Genomic DNA, 18,628 nt, shown 5'->3' on the forward strand with positions numbered 1-18,628 from the left:
AATAATGTGAAGAGAATGAATAATTTTTCAGGGATCTCATTATTTTGTCATTAAAAATTCCATTGGATAAAGTTCAGAGTACCAAGATTGAAGCAGAGACGTGCGGGTCACGGATACCGTCATTGTAGAGGTATCTATGATTCCTGATTTTTCTACAAATATCTTGTTCTCAAAAATATATAAGATTTTTTACGATTTTTTAACTTTAATTCCTTTCACTAACATATATTTAATTCACAACAAAGTAAAAACTCACTCGAAATTTCTTTCTGCGTTTCTTGGCACTGGTATCAACGTTACGTAAACATAATTTGCTTAGGGCAGCGGAATTAGCGAAAAATCGACGTGGAGCCAGCGACATGCCTAATCCCTGCACTGAGTCAACCATTAAATTGCATTGAGGACCAATTTCAAGGATGTCAAGTACGGAGTAAGCGCGGGAACGAAAAGCTGAATGTATAAAAGCTTAACCCGTGCAGAATATTATGAGTCTTGTAGATGCCATCAAAGATAAAACTAATTTCATCGAAACGTAACAGAAGCGTGCGGAGAAATTTGAACGGCAAATGAAGAGTCTAGAGAAGAAAGTTTAGAGTTTGCTGTCTGATAATAGATCAATGAACATGACCATTCACAACTCAAGAAAAAATGGCTACATGAGCATAGGGGAACTCAGGAGCGAACTTCAGAAAAGAAGAAACACCGAAAAAGAGCTCGAATAAGCCCTTGGCGATCAGTTGATGAGATTGGAAAAGACGAATGCTCGATTGTGCGCTCTAAAAGAAACGTGTAAAGACAAAGCAAAGAAACTCGCGAAACTTTAAGCTCTTACAGCGCAGAAGCAAGAAGATATCTGCAGAATGGATGAACAGGAGGCAAAAGAAAAGTAAAATCTGCAAAATCTCTTACGACATCGAGATATGCTGGCACGGCACGGGGAATAATCTCCAGAAAGAGATTGTAACGAAAATCAAAAGATGGCCAAATTTCCCCAGAATCAGAGTAATAACTCACAGGTTTAGAAACTTGTATCAGATCCAGAAACAGGAGAAAATCAAATTAATTAAGAGCATGCAGTGAGTGAGACATCAGGATCAAATTCATCGTCCTCAAACCCTACAGGAGTTACTGCTAACAATATTGCATAGATTCAAGAAGAAAACGAGCTTACAGAAAGTTTAAGCCTAGGATACCACAGCTTAGCTAGCTTCGATGTGACTTTGTAAGATCATGACGGTACATCCACCATGAACTTGAACCTTGAAGAAAACGAATAAACGGGAAAAATGCATTCGGCCGAGCACGAATTTCGTCGATCAAGTCACGAATATCAAGATGGCTGTAAACGAGTAGACTCGGCTGAAGAAAATTAAATCTCACCAGCGAGTGTCAAAAGGTTGGGATTTGCAAGCCTTGAACGCGACAAGAAGTCAGTGGATGAATAACTTGGTCAAGCAAACCTGAATTCCAAGTGTGCAAGAAGCAGTATCGAAAATACGGTGATCGCAAGTAAGAATTACGATCTAAAAAGAAAAGAGAGCCAAAGTGGCTATAAATTTAGAGACAAAACTAATGTTAAAGGAGAGCACGTGAAAAAAGTACAGTAATACGGATGTGAGATCAAAGAAAAAGTCGATGCTCTGAACTTTCTTCTTAATCAGATGGACGAGTAGGTGGATTACAGTGCTTCCATAGAAAAATATTGACACTTTCAATGAATAGCTTTCGTTCTCTTCGCGAAGAGGAGTGAGAATTTCTTCCTGAATTTCTGAAGATGTGAAATGAACGAATGTCATACCAAACTTTATTTTCTTAATTGCTGCAAACTAAGCACATCAGTGAACTTATTTTTATAAGATTAAATGTAGAAAATTATCTTCAGACTATATATTTGTGTAGTGCCGGTATAACATTTGAATTTGTTTTTAATCATGTTAAAGTGGTAGGAAAAGTATTAGCACGTGTGGCTAACTCTGCACAGATTTTATACTTTTTATTATGGTCATAATAAACCTTAATTCTATAAAAGTCGCAATTAGCCTTTCCTTTGCGATAGAAAAAATAAATATCAGGCAAAAATTTCACGAGTCTCAATCTTGAGACACTCAATAAACAGAGACACACTCATAATATGCCTAAATATTATTTTAATGGAAAATATGTTATGGAAGCTAAGACATTTCCTACAGATAATGTTGAAAGAAAGGAATAAGTTTACGGAAAGTTGATTTCTATTTCATAACGATTTTTTAACGCTGTGCATTCTTTTTCAATACGTCTTGATGCGATAAGATAAGAGCAATCTTATCCTTTACCAAGGCGGCGCGTCACACTAACGCTAACGTTGTGTTCACCACAAGTTGTGGTGTGTTGTTCTGTGCGGTCAGTAATTTTTTAGCTCTGCTGGTAAAAAATTGCGTTTCTTATGCCTGTAAATAATAAGTGACAAAAATTGCTCTGAAGTCATTCTGTACCAAACATTTACTGAAACTAAATATCTCGAATGGCTAAGTAAACCTGGAAAGAAGCTCAAAGCTGGAGCTTAAATGAGTCCTAAAGTGTCTCATTGGTATGAGTTCCTAGTATAAAATTCAAACTCTTGTCATTCATTAGTTTTAATAAATTTTTTTAATACAAATAAAATTTTTTTTTAATTTTTCCTTCAATTGTTTTAAATTAAATTCTCAACTTCATCGAGGCAGATTTGAGTTCTAGCCAACGAGTGCACTTCATGTTGATTACGATGAAGAGAACACGATGGTGTGGCTGGCGGCTCTCATTCACCGCGTTTGTGGTGGTGAACTTTTTGCCAGGAGGATATAGCGATTCTGACCCCATCGAGAACTGCAAGCCCAAGGGCGGCGAGACGATCCTGTGCAACGACAGGACAGAGATATGTCGCAAATTAAACCTAGCAGTGGTTAGTTAAATTGTTTTTCATTGGTCATTTCCATTACTGATTTTGAAGTACAGAGCAAAACTAAAGGAAGTTTCACCACTGGTTTACGTAGTTTCTAAAACATAAATGAAAATTTACCTCAAAACGCGAGAATTTATCTGATCCATGGTCTATAGTAGGAGGAAAGAAAAGAATATTTTTTCATTGGAATGAGTCCAAGATAAATTATGTATTCCGCAGATCTATGACGTGGAAAACTATTGCAGCAAGGGTGAAGTTCCTTACTTCAATCCTGCCTTCATCTGCAACTGTGACGTCATTTGCGTCGGAGCGCTCGGTGAGTCATAATTACGTATAACTTGAGTTTAAATTGAACACTTATGAACGTAAAGTGTGCAAGCATAGATTGTCTATTCAAAAAAGAAGAAGCAAACTTAGACGAATTTTTTACACGATAATACTTAATACGTATGATTTTTAGCGGTTTTTACAATTACTAGAATTTCGTGCTGGAGTGCCATTTTTTTCTGCAGAGGAAGGTGCGGAGTGCAGCATGAACTTCGCTAACGACTACCCAAAAGATCTGTGCGGGAACGGCCTCGACTGTATATCCAACGGCAGAACGTATACATGCCAGAGAAGTAAGAGAGAAATGAGAAAAGGTTTGTTCATAAAACTAAGTTTCTGAGAAGAGAAATAATGGTAAATCTGGTAAAAATGAACTTTGCAAAGATAAAAAATTTAGTAAAGAAGATGTTATGCATATTTTGCGAAATCTGTCGCAAAATGCTGGTGATAAATAAACACAATATACTTTAGAAAAATCCCATTACTTTCAAAATTGTTAAAATTATTGAAGTCGCATATTCATTATAGACGTAGTTATCTGCCAAATTTAATTTTCGCCTACTACTGTAATAGTCTAAAATCTAAATAGTTAGGAATCTATTATAACTACCAAATTTAGCATGTAAATAGAAGCAATGACCGGGAACGTATATCACATTACAAAATGTTATTTGGCCCTTGATGAAATGTCATCGTGTTTATGGTGGCGAACTTTTTGCTTGAAGTATATGGCGATTCCGACCTCATCGAGAACTGCAAGTCATTGCATCTTAGACCAGTGAGTGTAATTACACGATGAATGAATGAATCTCTTCCGTAGACCACATGAAGCCATGCGTCAATAGGACCATCGCGTACGAGAACGCGGCGGCAGACGGGATGCTCAGCCCAGGTCTCCTCCTCCCCGCCTGTAGCGATATCGGGAAATATGGGCCAGTGCAGTGTTCTACATCTTCTACGTGAGCAGTAACTGTACCACAAGATTTATCGAAAATTTATAACCAATTACCGATTAATTAAACTTGTAGACAAATATGATATCTAATATGAGGAACATACGTCAGCGTGGCAAGCTATGAGGCCTTTTTCATGTATGTCATAACTCATAAGCCTAATTTATTTCAAATATATTACAATTATCTATCATTATTGCGTTTATGCTAACATGCACAGGTCACTCGCGTCTTATGCGTCTTCAACAGAAGTAGTCGAAAATTAACGAGCGGAAATAGGGAAATTATAAATATCTTGGCGAGTATTAATTGGCGTAGATCTATTTCAAATCAGTGTTATTATTACTGCATTTAATTAATATACTGCATATTATTTTGCACTTTCATTCGGAATTGATTAAATTTTGATAAATAAAGTTTGTGATCTAACGTGACACATAATTAATTTATCTTACTGTATACGGTATTTGCTAGAATGAGTCAACAAGGTATCGACGTTTTTTATAAGTTCTGTTATTCGATATCTACTCATCGTTTTGCCTGGTCTGTTATGTTCCGACGTGTGACTGACGGAAGCATCTTCTAAAATATCAAATATTTGTGATGCTCACAATCTAAAAAGCGATATCCTTTCATTAGGTAGCGGACATTCGAAGAAACGAGAAGGAATTTGTGTGAGGATTGCAGACATAATAATTGGATTCAATAAATGATTGTAAAAATTTGTGCAGATGTTACTGCACTGATACTGATGGCAACAGGCTCTTTGGAGAGGCCGCGTACACTGAGAAGGATGCCATGGACTGTCGTGAGTATATAAATTTCAATTACTATAAGATAGCAGAATAAGCTTATTTAAACACGAGTGGTTAATGACCAGAGAAATCATTGATTTAAATTTTCAGGATCGAACAATATTCTTCAGTGGACGTTGGTTGATAAAAATTCAGGTTCATGGAAGTAATTTAATTTATTAACGACGTTTCGAATGTGACATCATTCATTTTCAAGTTATAGGAAGCATTGAATGTTCAATGCTTCCTATAACTTGAAAATGAATGATGTCACATTCGAAACGTCGTTAATAAATTAAATTACTTCCATGAACCTGAATTTTTATCAACCAACGTCCACTGAAGAATATTGTTCGATCCTGAAAATTTAAATCAATGATTTCTCTGGTCATTAACCACTCGTGTTTAAATTTTCAATTGTTGGATTAACATCATGATATCATAAACAAATAATGACGTCAGTTGTTCAGTTATGGAAGGTACCTTGAAATCGGTCTGCTTAACGTTTCTACGAATGTTGGCTGGTTACTGCGAAATTATAAGTGGTCTCGGTTTTTTGACGAGTTGTTGTTAAAATTTGAAAATACTTTAATATGATATACTTTTAATCGCCAAATTTCCATTGAGAAACGGCGCAGACTTATACAAGGCCGACAGTGATTATGAGTGATACCACATACTGCAAAATATGTGACCAGGTGACGTACATAGTTTCTAAACCTGATTATATAAGTACACATTGCGGCAGAATTCTCGACTGTGATTGGAAGGTTTAGCTTGACGAGTCGTCGATGATTGGCTGACGGAGCTAAAAACTCGAAAATATTTTTGAAAGTATGGCTCTAGAAAGACATTGTCCCCAGTCATGCAACTACTATAAAACACTTTGACGTGAAGGAAATTCTGGAAATGTAGTATTTTTTCAAACTTTTTTTTCTGCCTATTTGCAGAATATTCTTGACTTCAAGTACAGCTTCATGCAAGTGGTGTAATTTTAAAGTTAACAAGGCTTGCTAGCAGGTAGTATGAATTGTTCAACCGAGGTAGCAATACTATCTTGAACATAATGGGTTACACAATGTCTGTTGGGAACGGAGTATAAAAATATTTTTTTATTATGTTAGAGATAGAACTTTTACGCGTCTGCCATTTTTGTCTGACAAAACGGCCTAAAACAAACCGAAGCGCATTTTCACAAGCCGTTTTTGTAAAATGCCGTCAAAAGTGTTCGGAGTTTTCTAAATTCATTTTAATTGAAAAGTTTTGTAAATAGATATTGTATGAACATTTCATGCACGGATCCATGCAAAAATACTTATTGTATGTTGGTGCTAATTGCAGAATGTTCGTTGCACTGGCAAAGGAACGACAAGCTCGGATTGACGGAAGGAATGCGGTGCTTAAGTAACGGCAATTTGGATTCCCTGCAGTGCAACGAGGATTTCTGCTTCTGCTACAATTCAACTAAGAAAGCCATCGATCAGGGCCCTTATCATCCTACTATGATGAAGCTCCTCGACTGCTGTGAGTCACTCATGCAAGCTATTGCGGTTTTCTAGGAATTCACCAGTTTTTTTAGCGTTTTCTGAAATTTATTATTGAAAAATGACGGTTCATGCTCTTAAATTATGAAACCTACGTTACATAAAAACGAAGTTAAAACGATCAAGCCACCTATAGATAAACATAAGCATCTGATAATATTTACCTTGCTAGTTCACAAAGCCTTTTAAAAAATAAAAGAACATGGGCAGTAATTTTCGGGGATGTATTGTAATGGTCTCCCACTCAATGAAGCCTCACTGGCAAGCTGCACAGTCATGCAACCAGCATTTCATGTGCCTAAAATACATTTGTATGAATTTTGTTGGTTTTTCATAGATATGTAAATCTCACATGATGCAGTCATACTTTTTACCAGCATCGAAACTCGCATTTTTACGCATAATTTTTTTGCAAAACGTTTATAGCCAAGGGCAGCGTCACCAGACGGCATTACGAGATTTTTTGTTAGGAATGCGCCAAAATATCATACGTGATTGCGCTTACCTCCTGATCTATTTCAGGAAAAAGGTAATTATAATTTGTTGATAAAATACTAAGAAATACGAACCGGCCTAAACGGCATGCGCATTTTACGTGAACATGTTATAGTCCTTAAAATTCTGAAATCTTACCTATATTATGTTGAGTATGTGTGGACTTCTGTTTTGCCTTTTGGCAAGCTCAGACAACGAGTCCTATCACTCACCCAACTACACCAACCCCTGCACCGTGGCCGAGCAGCTTTACTTGCAACAAAACCCGGAGGATGCAGACTCCATCGCCATAGGCAGTAAGTTTTAGCGTGAAATTATACTAAAAAACACACAAATCTTATTACAAAGTGACTTTAGCAGAGAGTAAAGAAATACATAAATCTTATTCCAAATTGGTAGGCTACGACCGTTTTTCAACATTTTTCGTTTACGTAGCGACCACAGTTTCAATAACTTCATTTCCTTTTTTTTTCACTCTACTCGAATTTTCACCTCATTTTGAGTTAAATAGGAAGAATTTCCCTATTGCTTGTAAAAGATATGGTTATCTAATAGATTTGTAATTAGACATTCTTCGGTAAGGTTTTCATTGTATTGTATATTTAAGATTTTAATGAACATTCAGCAGTAACCCGTGAGTGAAAATATTTCAGGATGTTCCTGTATGAATCCATATAATATTGACCGCAGCGAAAAACTGGAAACGAAACGAAGTCGATGGAAAGAAGGGACCGTATAAACAATTAATATAACTAGATAATGCGTCATTCTTTTATTTCTTTTTTTTTTTTTATTTCATTTGTCACATAATCTAAAGCCACTTCTAGGCTCAGTCATTGTTTCCAAAATAATCTCAGCAATAATAAATAATTCTGCGGCTCATGTACACCAAACAGGAAATAAAAAAAACATTGATTTTTGTTGTTCGCAGTCAGTCTGAAACCGAACTGTTCCCTTGATGGTTTCTTCGCTGCGATTCAGAGCCACGAAGAAAATGACTTCATCTGCGCTGACTCGAATGGAAAACAAATAGAAAATTTCCAGTTTTCAGTTGCGGAAAAACCAAAAATGACCTGCAGTGAGTACTAAAGCGCCGAAATAAAAACGATGAGAATATTAAAATGCTAAGTGAAAAGGCTCTATGCAAATAAAAGTTATGTACTTCTTTTTTAACAACGTGGGAAAGTAAAATAAATTATGTACGAGGAACTAGGTAAAAATATAATGCAAGTCGAAATATTGCGCAAACTGTCCAATAGAAAGGATAAAAAAATCCTGAAAAAGACGTTATCGCCCAATTATTTCAGACAAAAGTAAACCATCTTACGAATTGATTATTCATTCAAATTGACTTTTCAAATAATTATACAGTGCAGCTAGGAGGTGACATGAAACGTTCTGCTATCCGAACATTGATTAGAGATATTATTACTACATGGATATGCCCAACAGACTAAGTAATACAGAGTATTACCACAAGGTAACCACATTACCATGTTACTATGCCCAACAGACTGCGCCAGACGCAGACACGTGATGCGCCAGGCTGGACTTGACGCCTTCCTACCCGAGTGTTGCCCCAACGGCAACTTCAAGTCCAGACAGACGCGCGGGCTTTACTCCTTCTGTGTAGACGGCAACGGTGACCAGGTCGGAGAGGCCAAATACGCCACTGAAGACATTGACTGTGGGGGAGATTGTGTGGAATAACTCCGTACAACCACAATTTTTATTCAACAGCTGTAATGAACAATTATTTTATCAGCCAGTAAAGATTCAGACGTTTTAACTTTAATTGCTAAACTGACTGCTGAAGTGCAACCCAAATTGGCGACCAACGCTGAACTCAAACTCACTTTTGCAATTTTTGAGAAATGAGCGAAATTCATTGGAAGCAGCGGCATTGGCGACTCCTGTTAAATCATTGATTTGAAATGAGAGTTATATTCAATTTCAAGTTTCCAGTAAATTATCAGTAAATCGTATTACTATTTCAATCAATTATTGGATCAAATCATTATTGTTTCACTTCTCCACACATTAATACTATCTGTCGGTGGAGTTTTAAACTAAAAGATTTCGTAAAATAAATTATCGATACAACTTAGCGGTTGCCTAAGTTCATATGTCACGTCAGTTTAATTCTTCAAGTCAGATTCTTTAATCGTTTTAATTATGGGATTTTACTGCCAGAAATAATTAATTATCATTATGAAAAAAGCGTCGTACCGATAAATAAATTTATTGAGCCGTAAATATCACATTCTTGTGAACCTCGCTTTAAACATTGAATTACAACGGCCATGTGATAGACCTCGAGTGCGCACTGTTCATATCGGTATCTATAATAAAATAATATTCGTTTGCGGATTACGTTTTAACGACAACGCTCCCAAAGAGGCCAATGTCTCCGATGTTACTAATCTACAATGAATTTCTTTTGTATTTTCAATGTATAAAAAAAATATATTTAAACATTTTTTCTGATTTATAAAAAATGTTTTTTTTTCCAAAATTATTTATTCTGTCAATTGATTCATGCATTGTCTCCGACTTCACGCGAGAGTGCAAAATTTCATGTCGATTGGACAGGTAGAAGTGTGTTAAAGTGTTAAATATCGATTATAAGATTTGTAGCAGACGCACAATAAGTGAAGTTAAAGGGAAGTGTTGTAATTAACTATTTTCAGTAGTTTATTTATTAATAGTTAATACGATGTATGATTCATTCCATGCAATTATTTCAAGGCAGTACCGCATAATGCACAACAATGTTTATTCTTAATAAAAGCTTTTTATTTTCATTTGGATATGTGTAAATGTAAGCACTATTTTAAGTTCTAACGGAAATAAAAATAAAATGTGGAGGTGTAAATTATTTCACATCTTGATACCTGAATAAATGATATGGATATTCCATAACATTAAAAATAAAAATATTGCTTCTAATTTCGAGCCTCTATTTACAAAAAGACTAGATTTTAAGGCTAATCACTAAAGATATTATAATCAGAAAAATTTATGCACAGTTAATACATTACAAAGTGAATACCGATAAAAGCTCAAATCAAGAATACATACTACAAAATCAATATGATTATCAGACGAGTTAATAAATGGGCACTCTAGGGAATAATGATTTACTGATTCCCATTCCAATGTTAGTCCAGAAAGCCCTTGGATTTGAGAAATTGCGTTTAAATTTTTTAGCCGCGGGTTCCGATCAATGTCCACAGTCCAGTGAGTAGGATCAAACTCGCTGAAAATTTCTGCTGTGATCCTGCATTACAGAAATTTTTCGAACAGTAATAATCAACATAACCCAATTGACGTCGCTCTCGGTGAAATTTCTTGTGGTCATAAGCAAACGCGCCTCGCTCTTCCTTATCGGGACGATCTTGAGCCAATTTTTCCACGCCATTTATATCATCATCGATGGTCATTACCATCGAGGTTTCGTCATGAGCTTGGGCTTCCCTTGCGACGATGAACGCCCGGTCCTCGGTAGCGTTGAGAGCCTCGTTGGCAGATCGCTTCGTGGCTCTTGAGGCGCTGCGAGAACCCTGGAACCGCTCTACGAACTGCATGCCGTCTGGGGAGCAATGAGATGCAGATGAGGCGATACAGAAAGTTTAGGGCTGAAAATTCGGTCAATCGAGCCATCAGTTGCTTGAGTTTGACACGTTTTACTTAATTTGTTTCGACAAAAAAAATATAATTGAAGCATTATTGTTATAATAGATTGGGGAATGTAGTAAGTGTCCTTTTATGATGCATCATAGTAGTTTGAGACCATAACTCGATGTGATCTGTTATAAGTTTCTCAGTCTTACCGCAAGTAAGACTGAAAAATAAATGAAATCTCAGACGCTCGTGTGCACACGTTCTTTAAATTTGGTAGGTAATTAATTATAGATACGACGTGTTAGTAAATCACGGTGAAGGTGGAAATTTGAAAACAGATCGTCTTTAAAATTGATTTTTCGCGTTAAACTATCCAAATTTCTGAGGAGAGGAATTGGTCGTGAAAACATAACTAAATTAGTGCAAGCAGAAAATAATATACATTTTTTGAATTGCGAATTGTTTGAAGACATCGAATTCATTATTAATGGAAGAAATTGGGCCTTATTATTTGCACAATTTTATATTCGAAATAATTTCACAAATAGCGAAAATCATCCATCAAAATATTTTGTCGGTGTAGTTTCTTTAAATCGGCAAATGGTCATTCAAAAAAGACTTTCATCCTTTCCTGCACCTAATCGAACGGACAAGCTCTGAATTTCAAATAAGTGTGAGATTTCAAATTCAAAGTTGTCTTTCAATCGAACAATACTTATATATAAAAATTTCAACTCACTGCTATAAATCACTCTTTTAATGCAAGAATTTCCAACGTCTTTGATGGTTTCTACTTTGCTCTTCTTAAAGTTTGCGTCGGTGCAGTATGGGTTGTTGTAGGTTCCTTCTGGTTGTTGAGCGTTGTATCCCGAGCAGAGGTAGCATTTCAATGACAAACCTAATGTGTGGAAAAATACTTTTTAAAATTAACATTATACAAGGTTAATTATTAATGCATAACGATTCAAGTTGACGATGGACGGAGACATTGATCAAAATGCACGGAAATCGTGTAAATAAGTCAACACCTGAGCTGTTTTAATGTTGACCGCAAACCATGCAACATAAAATTTATTTTTACAATTTACATTTCAAAAAATATTTAACAACTGATCGCACAGTGGATTGACGCGCGTTAAGGCTGGAGTCCCTGTAACTGATATTGACGATTATTAAATATAGCTTTCCAGGTCTTCATTAATTTTATTTTCCGTTTGACAGGTTATGAGTGTACTACAGTCTGGAAGACACGAGCGTTAGAGAGTAAATTAATACCTACTATATAAGTATAAAAATACCTCATTTAAACAACAGGTATTGACGTGTACTAGTCAGGTAAGTTACCTTAGCACCGTAATATCATTTACAGTGTCAACTATCCTATACGATATATAAGGGAATGCTGACAATCATCGAATTTGACTCGATTTATCATCATTTGTCAAAGATAATATTATGATCTATTCGAAGAAATTCTCAGCTGTTGCTATACCGTTTAGATGGTTGTTCTTAAATAAATTTTGTACTTAAGTGAAAAATTCACAAAATGTCTTAGAAACGCCTTAAATGTTAGAAGTCTTTTACGTTATTGCATGAACTCACCAGGTGTCGAAAAAGAAACGAAGATGATCAGTGCGAGTAATTTGCAAGGACTCATGGCTAAACTTTTCCCTTCTGGATCAGATACCGTTAGAGAGAATTCAACGTTCGGCGTGAAAAAATATAGAAAACAAATTTTTTTTTTTTAATTGCACAACGTACTTTGACTTCAGTTATGAAATTTTATGAAAGAAATGGGTACGTATTTCCAGTTGGCGGTGTAAAACAACCCTGTGTATTTTTACGAACAAAATGCAGATTATCAGACCGAAGAAACTTCTCGCGTACGTGTCTGAAGATCGTCTGCCCCCAACACAGAACGAGTAACGATATTTGAACGGCAAACATTGCGCAACACACGGCTTATTATTCGTCACCAAAGGTGCCGGTGCTTCACGAAAGTATATTATGAGATAAATTCGGGAAAGCCGATTTTTGGTACGAACAATGACAAATTCTTTCATAAATTCATAAATTCTATCAAAGAAGATATATGGATGTGAATCTATTCCCGCATAAGAACTTAAAATATCTTCAATATCTCGTGCGTGCTTTCAGGAGCGCAATGATCAGTGAAGCTCTAGATCCTAATCAAATTTTTACCAATTTGTTGTGGTAAAAAGCAAAATTGAAAAATCGAAGTGAGTTATCTGATTACGCAGGACATCGGATTGCTAAGAGAAGGCTGAATAACAGCAGATACGTTCAATTAAATTATATCGATGGCTGCAATATTCATTCTCACATCTAATTATCAATCCTAACAAATCTATTAAGACAAGTCGATCAAGTCGCATCCATCTGACATTACGCTAGGTTGATATGCATCTTGGTTCGTCACCCAAGTAACGTAGAGTCTCACGTGCGTATAGTTCAATTAGCTCTTCAAAGCAGCCGCGTTTATCATGACACCGGAAGAGACTTTGCGGAGTTAGCGGCTCCTATTGATCCAAGATCAAACTCCTTTGCCGACCACTCCAGTTTTGTTCTAGTTTTAAAGCCGAGATAAGTTTGTGGACTGAATATAATGGCCTTGTCAATCATTTCAAATACAAAGATAGCATTAAGGACAAAGCACCGATGTTCGAATTGAACCATCTTAAAATATTAGGCTTACACGAGTGATTTTCAGCATTGCCCCGATTCAATTCTAGTACGTAGACCATTTGGAATTTTCCACAGACAAAATGACCTAAAAGCCTTCAATCAACTTCAAATGTTCACCTTGATGTAGCTTCGTACAAACAAATCAAATCATTTGCTCACCGTTTAGATAATTAGACCCAAATGCTCATAATATTTTATTAAATACAAAACGCATTAACTTTTCAAATAGTTATGTACAAGTTTTAAAATATTCGCTTCATCTACCTATGGAGCGCAAAATAATTCAGTTCTTTCTTGTTGTTCATGCAGATGGCCGCCATTGCTTGCATGACCTGAAGGAGGGGTGCGCCGTTTTTTTTCAAATAACTCTTTCAGAATTGTGGTGCGTGTCAAGCCATGAGCACAATGATGGCAATGATCGAGGCTATTACTATTACAGTTCCAAGAACGATCATCGCTATCGCCCCCATCTTCATTTGCTGGAGTTTCTTGCTCTGCTCTTCAGCGGCGTCTTCACTGATGGCCAGAACCTGATGGCGGTTTGGTCGGACCGCTGACGCGTGGAAAACTGGAGTGACCCGTTCTGTGATGGAAACTAATGTCTACAACTCGTTAAGAATGTATTCAGAAGACTGGATTGCGGCTAATTATCAAAATGTATGTGCCTGAAGGAGGAAATTTGAAGAACGTTTCATTTAAAAGAATGTCAAGCTCATAACGAATGGACACGACCGGCATCGAAGGTTTTTCTTCCAAATATTCAACAAGAAATACTAAGTTCTGGATAGAAATAATTAAGAATGAAATGCTTTTACGAACACCAAGTTTATTCTTGCTGAAAGGAAAATTCCTCTAAAGAAATATTATACCCTGGCATGGAGACCCGACGACGCTTGAAGGCCGCCGTGGTGGAGTGATCCACAACGAATTTTTTTTTCTGAAAGTGTAATAATCATATTTAATAAAGTCAGTAATGAAAGCATAAACCAGAATGTGTCACGTCGTTGTGCTTAATTTATTCTAAGCATCAATGAGCTGGAAATTACCCTTTCTTTTGATCCATTGTTTCAGGAGACTCAGCACCGTTGGTAGCTCCAGAATCGCTGGAGCTTTCGCTGACGCTCGTTTTTTTCAGCAAGTTATCTTTGAGGACCGGCGTCAAGACGGGGGACTGGGTGTTGACTCCTGCGTCCGTATACGACGCCGCGTTCGAGAAGTTGCCCAAAGTGCTGCAAGGCTCGATGCTGCGGTTGGGAGTGAAGGCTGACTTCACCTTGAAGCTGAAATTTAGAATTTTAAACTGTCCTTGGGAGTTCTACATTGAAATTAAACTACTTTAATTCGTGGGATTGAGCAAGGTAAAATTAACGAAATTTTAACAATTCACGCCATGCGAAAGCGTTGTGACCAAGACTGGGAGTAAATATTTGTACTATAACAATATTTGTCATAGATTTCACCGTTGACGCTTCTAAAGAACGAGTAAACCTATAATTTTTTTTACTATACCAAATAGAAAACTTGCCTTTCGGCCGACAGCGGTGCACCAGGGGAATTTTTTCCTGCAAAAATTGAATCAAGTGAAATAAAATTCTAAATGCCCGGTGAAAGTTAATATATCAGCCTTGAACATCATTAATGGGTGCATTGGTTACACATTTGATCAATTGTGTCCACAATGAGACGATAGAAGACAGACAGGGCTCACCGTAATTGCTAGTCCCTCTCACCTGTTTCACTTGAAGCAGATAAGTTCGTTTGGTTGAGTTTCTGGAAGAAGAAACCAATTTTGGTGCACGTGAAATAAAAATTCCATCTTGCTTTCAAAATTGAGTATACCTTTTAGATAACAATGATCTTATTCGCTACTTTCGGCCCGGAAGTAAGCGTGGTTTTCATTTTCTGCACTTTCATAGAAAACCAGCGATTCGTCAATTATTTACGTGGATAGAGATAGAGTATGAAACAATGGTAATTTCGGACATGGAAGTGGAGCCTAAAAATTAGGCTACTTACCGAAATCTCAATTGCTCCAAAATCGACTGAACCCCAACTGCCGGAAAAAAAAAAGAGTCCAGTTATTGTTTGCTTGACTGTTCCTTAGCATAACATATTCGGCGCGCGTAACCGTCTATCTGGGAGAGACTGTATTTCTGCAACATTAATTCGTCATACACGCCTCACGTGTGGGCATGTACATTTTCATTCCACTAATGACATACAAAACACGTAAATGCATGACGTGAAATGGCTCATTCAATTTCTTACGGCAAGTGTTTATTACCCTACTAGCTATTTTGCTATCCCTTCTCAAGCACGTAATTATTGTAGTCTTGTGCATCTTTTTAGCTTTGGTTCGTTTCATGCGTTCACATTAAAAATGTGCACTTTATCAAATCTCTGGTGTCTTTAACAAACTCGAATACGATATTCACCGTTGGTAAGCGAACTTCTAACAGCTTTACACAATCTGGTTTCAAAACGTCACTGTTACGTTCAGAGGCAAGCTTCGTCGACAAAAGCACTTTTACCTTACGTAGGAAGGGTCGGTCTTTTTGGCTTGGTCAGCTTGGCGAGCTACTAGCGCTGTGTCGGGGATTGGTGTGATTAGGCCGTTCTTCTGCATAAACTGCTGTACAACCTGCCCCGGATATGCAAGATCTCGGGTCATAAAGCATTTAATTAAGGTGTAAATATTGAACGGGTGTCAACCGACTTCTCATTTATCAATATTCAACTTTTTCAAATAGTTAGAGGCAACAAAAATATCCAATTCGGTATGCAATCAAATCAAATTCGTATCCCTGGTTATCCTAATACACGTACTATTCTAAGGTAGCACAAGTCTCACCTGAGAGTACCGTCTGCTGTTGCTAGCAGTAACTGAATTAAAGCTAGGACGCAGCGAAAGTCCATTTGCACCGCACACCGACTCTTTCTTGATTCTCTCTGCCTCTTCTTGTTCATCGAAGTACGACGGCAGCGTACCCTGAATTAGAGAAAACTTTTCAAACATTCGAAAATGGGAGATTGTTGAACTCAATTTATACGAACAATTGAATTCAAAGTCGAGTAGTTTTAGAGTGCCGTTTTCATTGTCAGAATGCCTTTCGTGGAATGAAGCTGAATTTCTCAATTCTGCGATTGACCACATGTGAATTTATTCATTATTCGCGTTAAGACACTTTATCTTTGTATCATTTCTTCCACAAATTCCTGTCCTTAATTTGATGGCTATATCAGACACTTAATTCGAATAAAAATTGTGAAAAATTGGACAGTTCAAGCCATCATTTTGAGCCATTTGGCTGTGATCATTCTATTTCTGTCGCAAAGGAATAGTTTGTCATAGAGGTGCATATTAGTTGTGTCGTATTCGTTCTTAACGAGTGGTTGGTGACCTGTAGTCTATACAATAGAGACTGATCGAGAAGTGCCTAGTTTACGGACCGGTGGAAAATTCGAAAACTAATTACGATCTCAGAAAGTACGAAAGTCTTCAATCAATGAACATTGGTGTGCCAAGTTTTCACGTATCATAGTTCGTAATAAAAAATATATGCACTTCCACTGTGCGTCACTCACAAGTAAATAGCAGGATAATTGTGAGAAATGCAGGAAGTTTACATTTACGAGTGGAGTTTGAGCAAACCCAATTAGTGAAGGAACCGCAGAGGAACCAGCTTATGACATGGCCAAGGTCTCTTGGCTGGTAACCTGAGACAAAATATTCTAATTTCCCACAACTACTTACCTTCCACTCTTCGTGAGAAAGACTGCAATTTGACTCTGTTCTCTCAGAATCTTCCCGCTTCAACTTTAAGAAATATTCTGACGGAGACCCGTTGCACAACACGTCAGACACTGCGGGGCTTTGACCAAGCGTATCCCTGGAGTGCGACTGCCATGAAGATAAGGTCGACGGCGTCAGTTTCGTATTATGAGGAGTGCCTCTGCCTCCGACACTTCGAAGACATTTTCCATTCGTCGAGTCGTTATTACCAGGGTTTGGAGTGTGTACTGATTGAGCCGAGTGGTTCAATTCGGGTAAAAAAGTTACCATCGATGATTTCGGGAAAGTTACGTTTTTCGGTTTGCCTGAAACTGTGGCAGCTTGACTCTTTTGGTTGGTTCCTACTGGCGACTGTATCCTGCGAAAATTTAAAAATGATCGAGACCAATGAAATAAAAATATTAAAACTCAATACAATAAATAAAATTGTAATAGTTTGCTACATTTTATCAGAATTTCAGAGCACAATGTGATGTTCAGTTGACTTACGAAGTCTGAAGTAGCTCAATTGAAGGTGCACGGATCATATCGATCCCGCATCATGAGAAACTGTGCCTAATTCAAAAGTTCAGCTGAAAAGAAAATTAAATTTGGAACGTTTTGTCTCTTTAGTTTCCATTAACTATCAGGCGTAACCAATTCCTTCAAAGGATACATAAGAAATTCCATATGGTCAGGGGGGAATGCATTAACCGCATTATAACTTTAGGAACATAATCAAAAAATACTTTTCTGTCGATGAGGATAGACCACCGGATCACCAAATAATCTATTATGTACGAAATGTTTAAACCCGCTCTTGAAGGTTTCGTAGGAGGAACTAATATTTGCGCAAGGAATGGCACCCCGATTATGTCAACGAGTGAATAAATATTTTGCCTTTAGACCTACGTTCTCTCAAATTAGAGTCGACTAACGCACCATGCAATACACGGCCATCAAGCTTGTAGCTTAAAACCGGGGTTTAAAAAAGTCATCATGGACGAGACGACACGGAGGAACCGCTAGAGTGAAAGGAGTTTAGAACTGCATGCAGCTTGTCGAAGTCCTCGACATCGGTCACTCATGACTCCGCGTTTCAAAAGGCAATGACACACGCGTTTTACCAATGTCAGATTTCAATGTCATCAAAAGTTCACTTAATGGGCAGCTTGTTTACGATCATTGATTAAATAAGTTCATTCATCTAATAAGCTAGCTTCAGAAACTAGTTCTTCTCGATACGAAATGCATGGGGCGAAAGCTCAAGTTTTTAATGCATATAAGTTCCACATTCTTCACATTAATCTCCTCAGGTATTTCCCAGGACAGAGGCAAGTGTTGAATGACGTCAGTTTCGCGTCGATCTTTTTCTTAAATGCATCGTGAAGAAATGGTATTTTCATGCCACCAAATTCCACTGGAATTATATTCAAATTTTCCTTTTCTGACATTTTAGTTGGTAATGTCGCATTTTTTCTCTGGAAGCAGTA

General features: G+C 37.1%; 3 protein-coding genes across 5 annotated transcripts; 1 reads left to right on the plus strand and 2 right to left on the minus strand.

Annotated features, from left to right (window-relative positions):
• The first annotated feature begins 2,681 nt into the window (after positions 1-2,681).
• Positions 2,682-9,484, plus strand: LOC108681475. Its single transcript, XM_018170509.2, has 9 exons — positions 2,682-2,920; positions 3,140-3,236; positions 3,433-3,540; positions 4,068-4,206; positions 4,932-5,008; positions 6,336-6,518; positions 7,225-7,329; positions 7,965-8,111; positions 8,547-9,484. Exons 1-9 carry the CDS (start codon positions 2,732-2,734, stop codon positions 8,741-8,743), a joined length of 1,242 nt encoding a protein of 413 aa, XP_018025998.1. The 5' UTR covers positions 2,682-2,731; the 3' UTR covers positions 8,744-9,484.
• A 217-nt stretch (positions 9,485-9,701) lies between these two features.
• On the minus strand, positions 9,702-12,419 carry LOC108681479. The gene is made up of 3 exons (XM_018170515.2): positions 12,260-12,419; positions 11,397-11,555; positions 9,702-10,625 (listed from the first exon to the last, which is right to left on the minus strand). The coding sequence occupies exons 1-3, from the start codon at positions 12,312-12,314 to the stop codon at positions 10,240-10,242; spliced, it is 600 nt and encodes a 199-aa protein (XP_018026004.1). The 5' UTR covers positions 12,315-12,419; the 3' UTR covers positions 9,702-10,239.
• A 1,125-nt stretch (positions 12,420-13,544) lies between these two features.
• On the minus strand, positions 13,545-17,889 carry LOC108681468. 3 transcript variants are annotated; one of them, XM_018170500.2, is made up of 10 exons: positions 17,646-17,889; positions 17,118-17,514; positions 16,215-16,352; positions 15,895-16,004; positions 15,380-15,416; positions 15,094-15,133; positions 14,889-14,925; positions 14,410-14,643; positions 14,233-14,300; positions 13,545-13,958 (listed from the first exon to the last, which is right to left on the minus strand). In XM_018170500.2, exons 1-10 carry the CDS (start codon positions 17,681-17,683, stop codon positions 13,753-13,755), a joined length of 1,305 nt encoding a protein of 434 aa, XP_018025989.1. In that variant the 5' UTR covers positions 17,684-17,889; the 3' UTR covers positions 13,545-13,752. The 3 variants fall into 3 exon arrangements, with proteins under 3 accessions (XP_018025989.1, XP_018025990.1, XP_018025992.1); XM_018170501.2 differs by having other exon boundaries at positions 13,545-13,946; positions 17,646-17,887; XM_018170503.2 differs by lacking the exon at positions 15,380-15,416 and having other exon boundaries at positions 15,900-16,004.
• Positions 17,890-18,628: the final 739 nt, after the last annotated feature.

This window comes from Hyalella azteca, unplaced genomic scaffold (genome assembly GCF_000764305.2).
Source record: "Hyalella azteca isolate HAZT.00-mixed unplaced genomic scaffold, Hazt_2.0.2 contig9625, whole genome shotgun sequence".
In the NCBI taxonomy this organism is placed as follows: Eukaryota; Metazoa; Arthropoda; class Malacostraca; order Amphipoda; family Hyalellidae; genus Hyalella; species Hyalella azteca.

Coding starts and splice junctions, on each gene's coding strand:
- LOC108681475 (XM_018170509.2), top strand. CDS start 2,732: ATGTTGATTACGATGAAGAGAACACGATGGTGTGGCTGGCGGCTCTCA. Junction 3,237..3,432: donor CATTTGCGTCGGAGCGCTCG/GTGAGTCATAAT, acceptor TTTTTTCTGCAG/AGGAAGGTGCGGAGTGCAGC. Junction 8,112..8,546: donor AAAACCAAAAATGACCTGCA/GTGAGTACTAAA, acceptor TATGCCCAACAG/ACTGCGCCAGACGCAGACAC.
- LOC108681479 (XM_018170515.2), bottom strand. CDS start 12,314: ATGAGTCCTTGCAAATTACTCGCACTGATCATCTTCGTTTCTTTTTCG. Junction 11,556..12,259: donor CGTTTCTTTTTCGACACCTG/GTGAGTTCATGC, acceptor TCCACACATTAG/GTTTGTCATTGAAATGCTAC. Junction 10,626..11,396: donor TAAAAGAGTGATTTATAGCA/GTGAGTTGAAAT, acceptor ATTGCTCCCCAG/ACGGCATGCAGTTCGTAGAG.
- LOC108681468 (XM_018170500.2), bottom strand. CDS start 17,683: ATGATCCGTGCACCTTCAATTGAGCTACTTCAGACTTC. Junction 17,515..17,645: donor ATTGAGCTACTTCAGACTTC/GTAAGTCAACTG, acceptor AAATTTTCGCAG/GATACAGTCGCCAGTAGGAA. Junction 13,959..14,232: donor CGTCGGGTCTCCATGCCAGG/GTATAATATTTC, acceptor TGTAGACATTAG/TTTCCATCACAGAACGGGTC.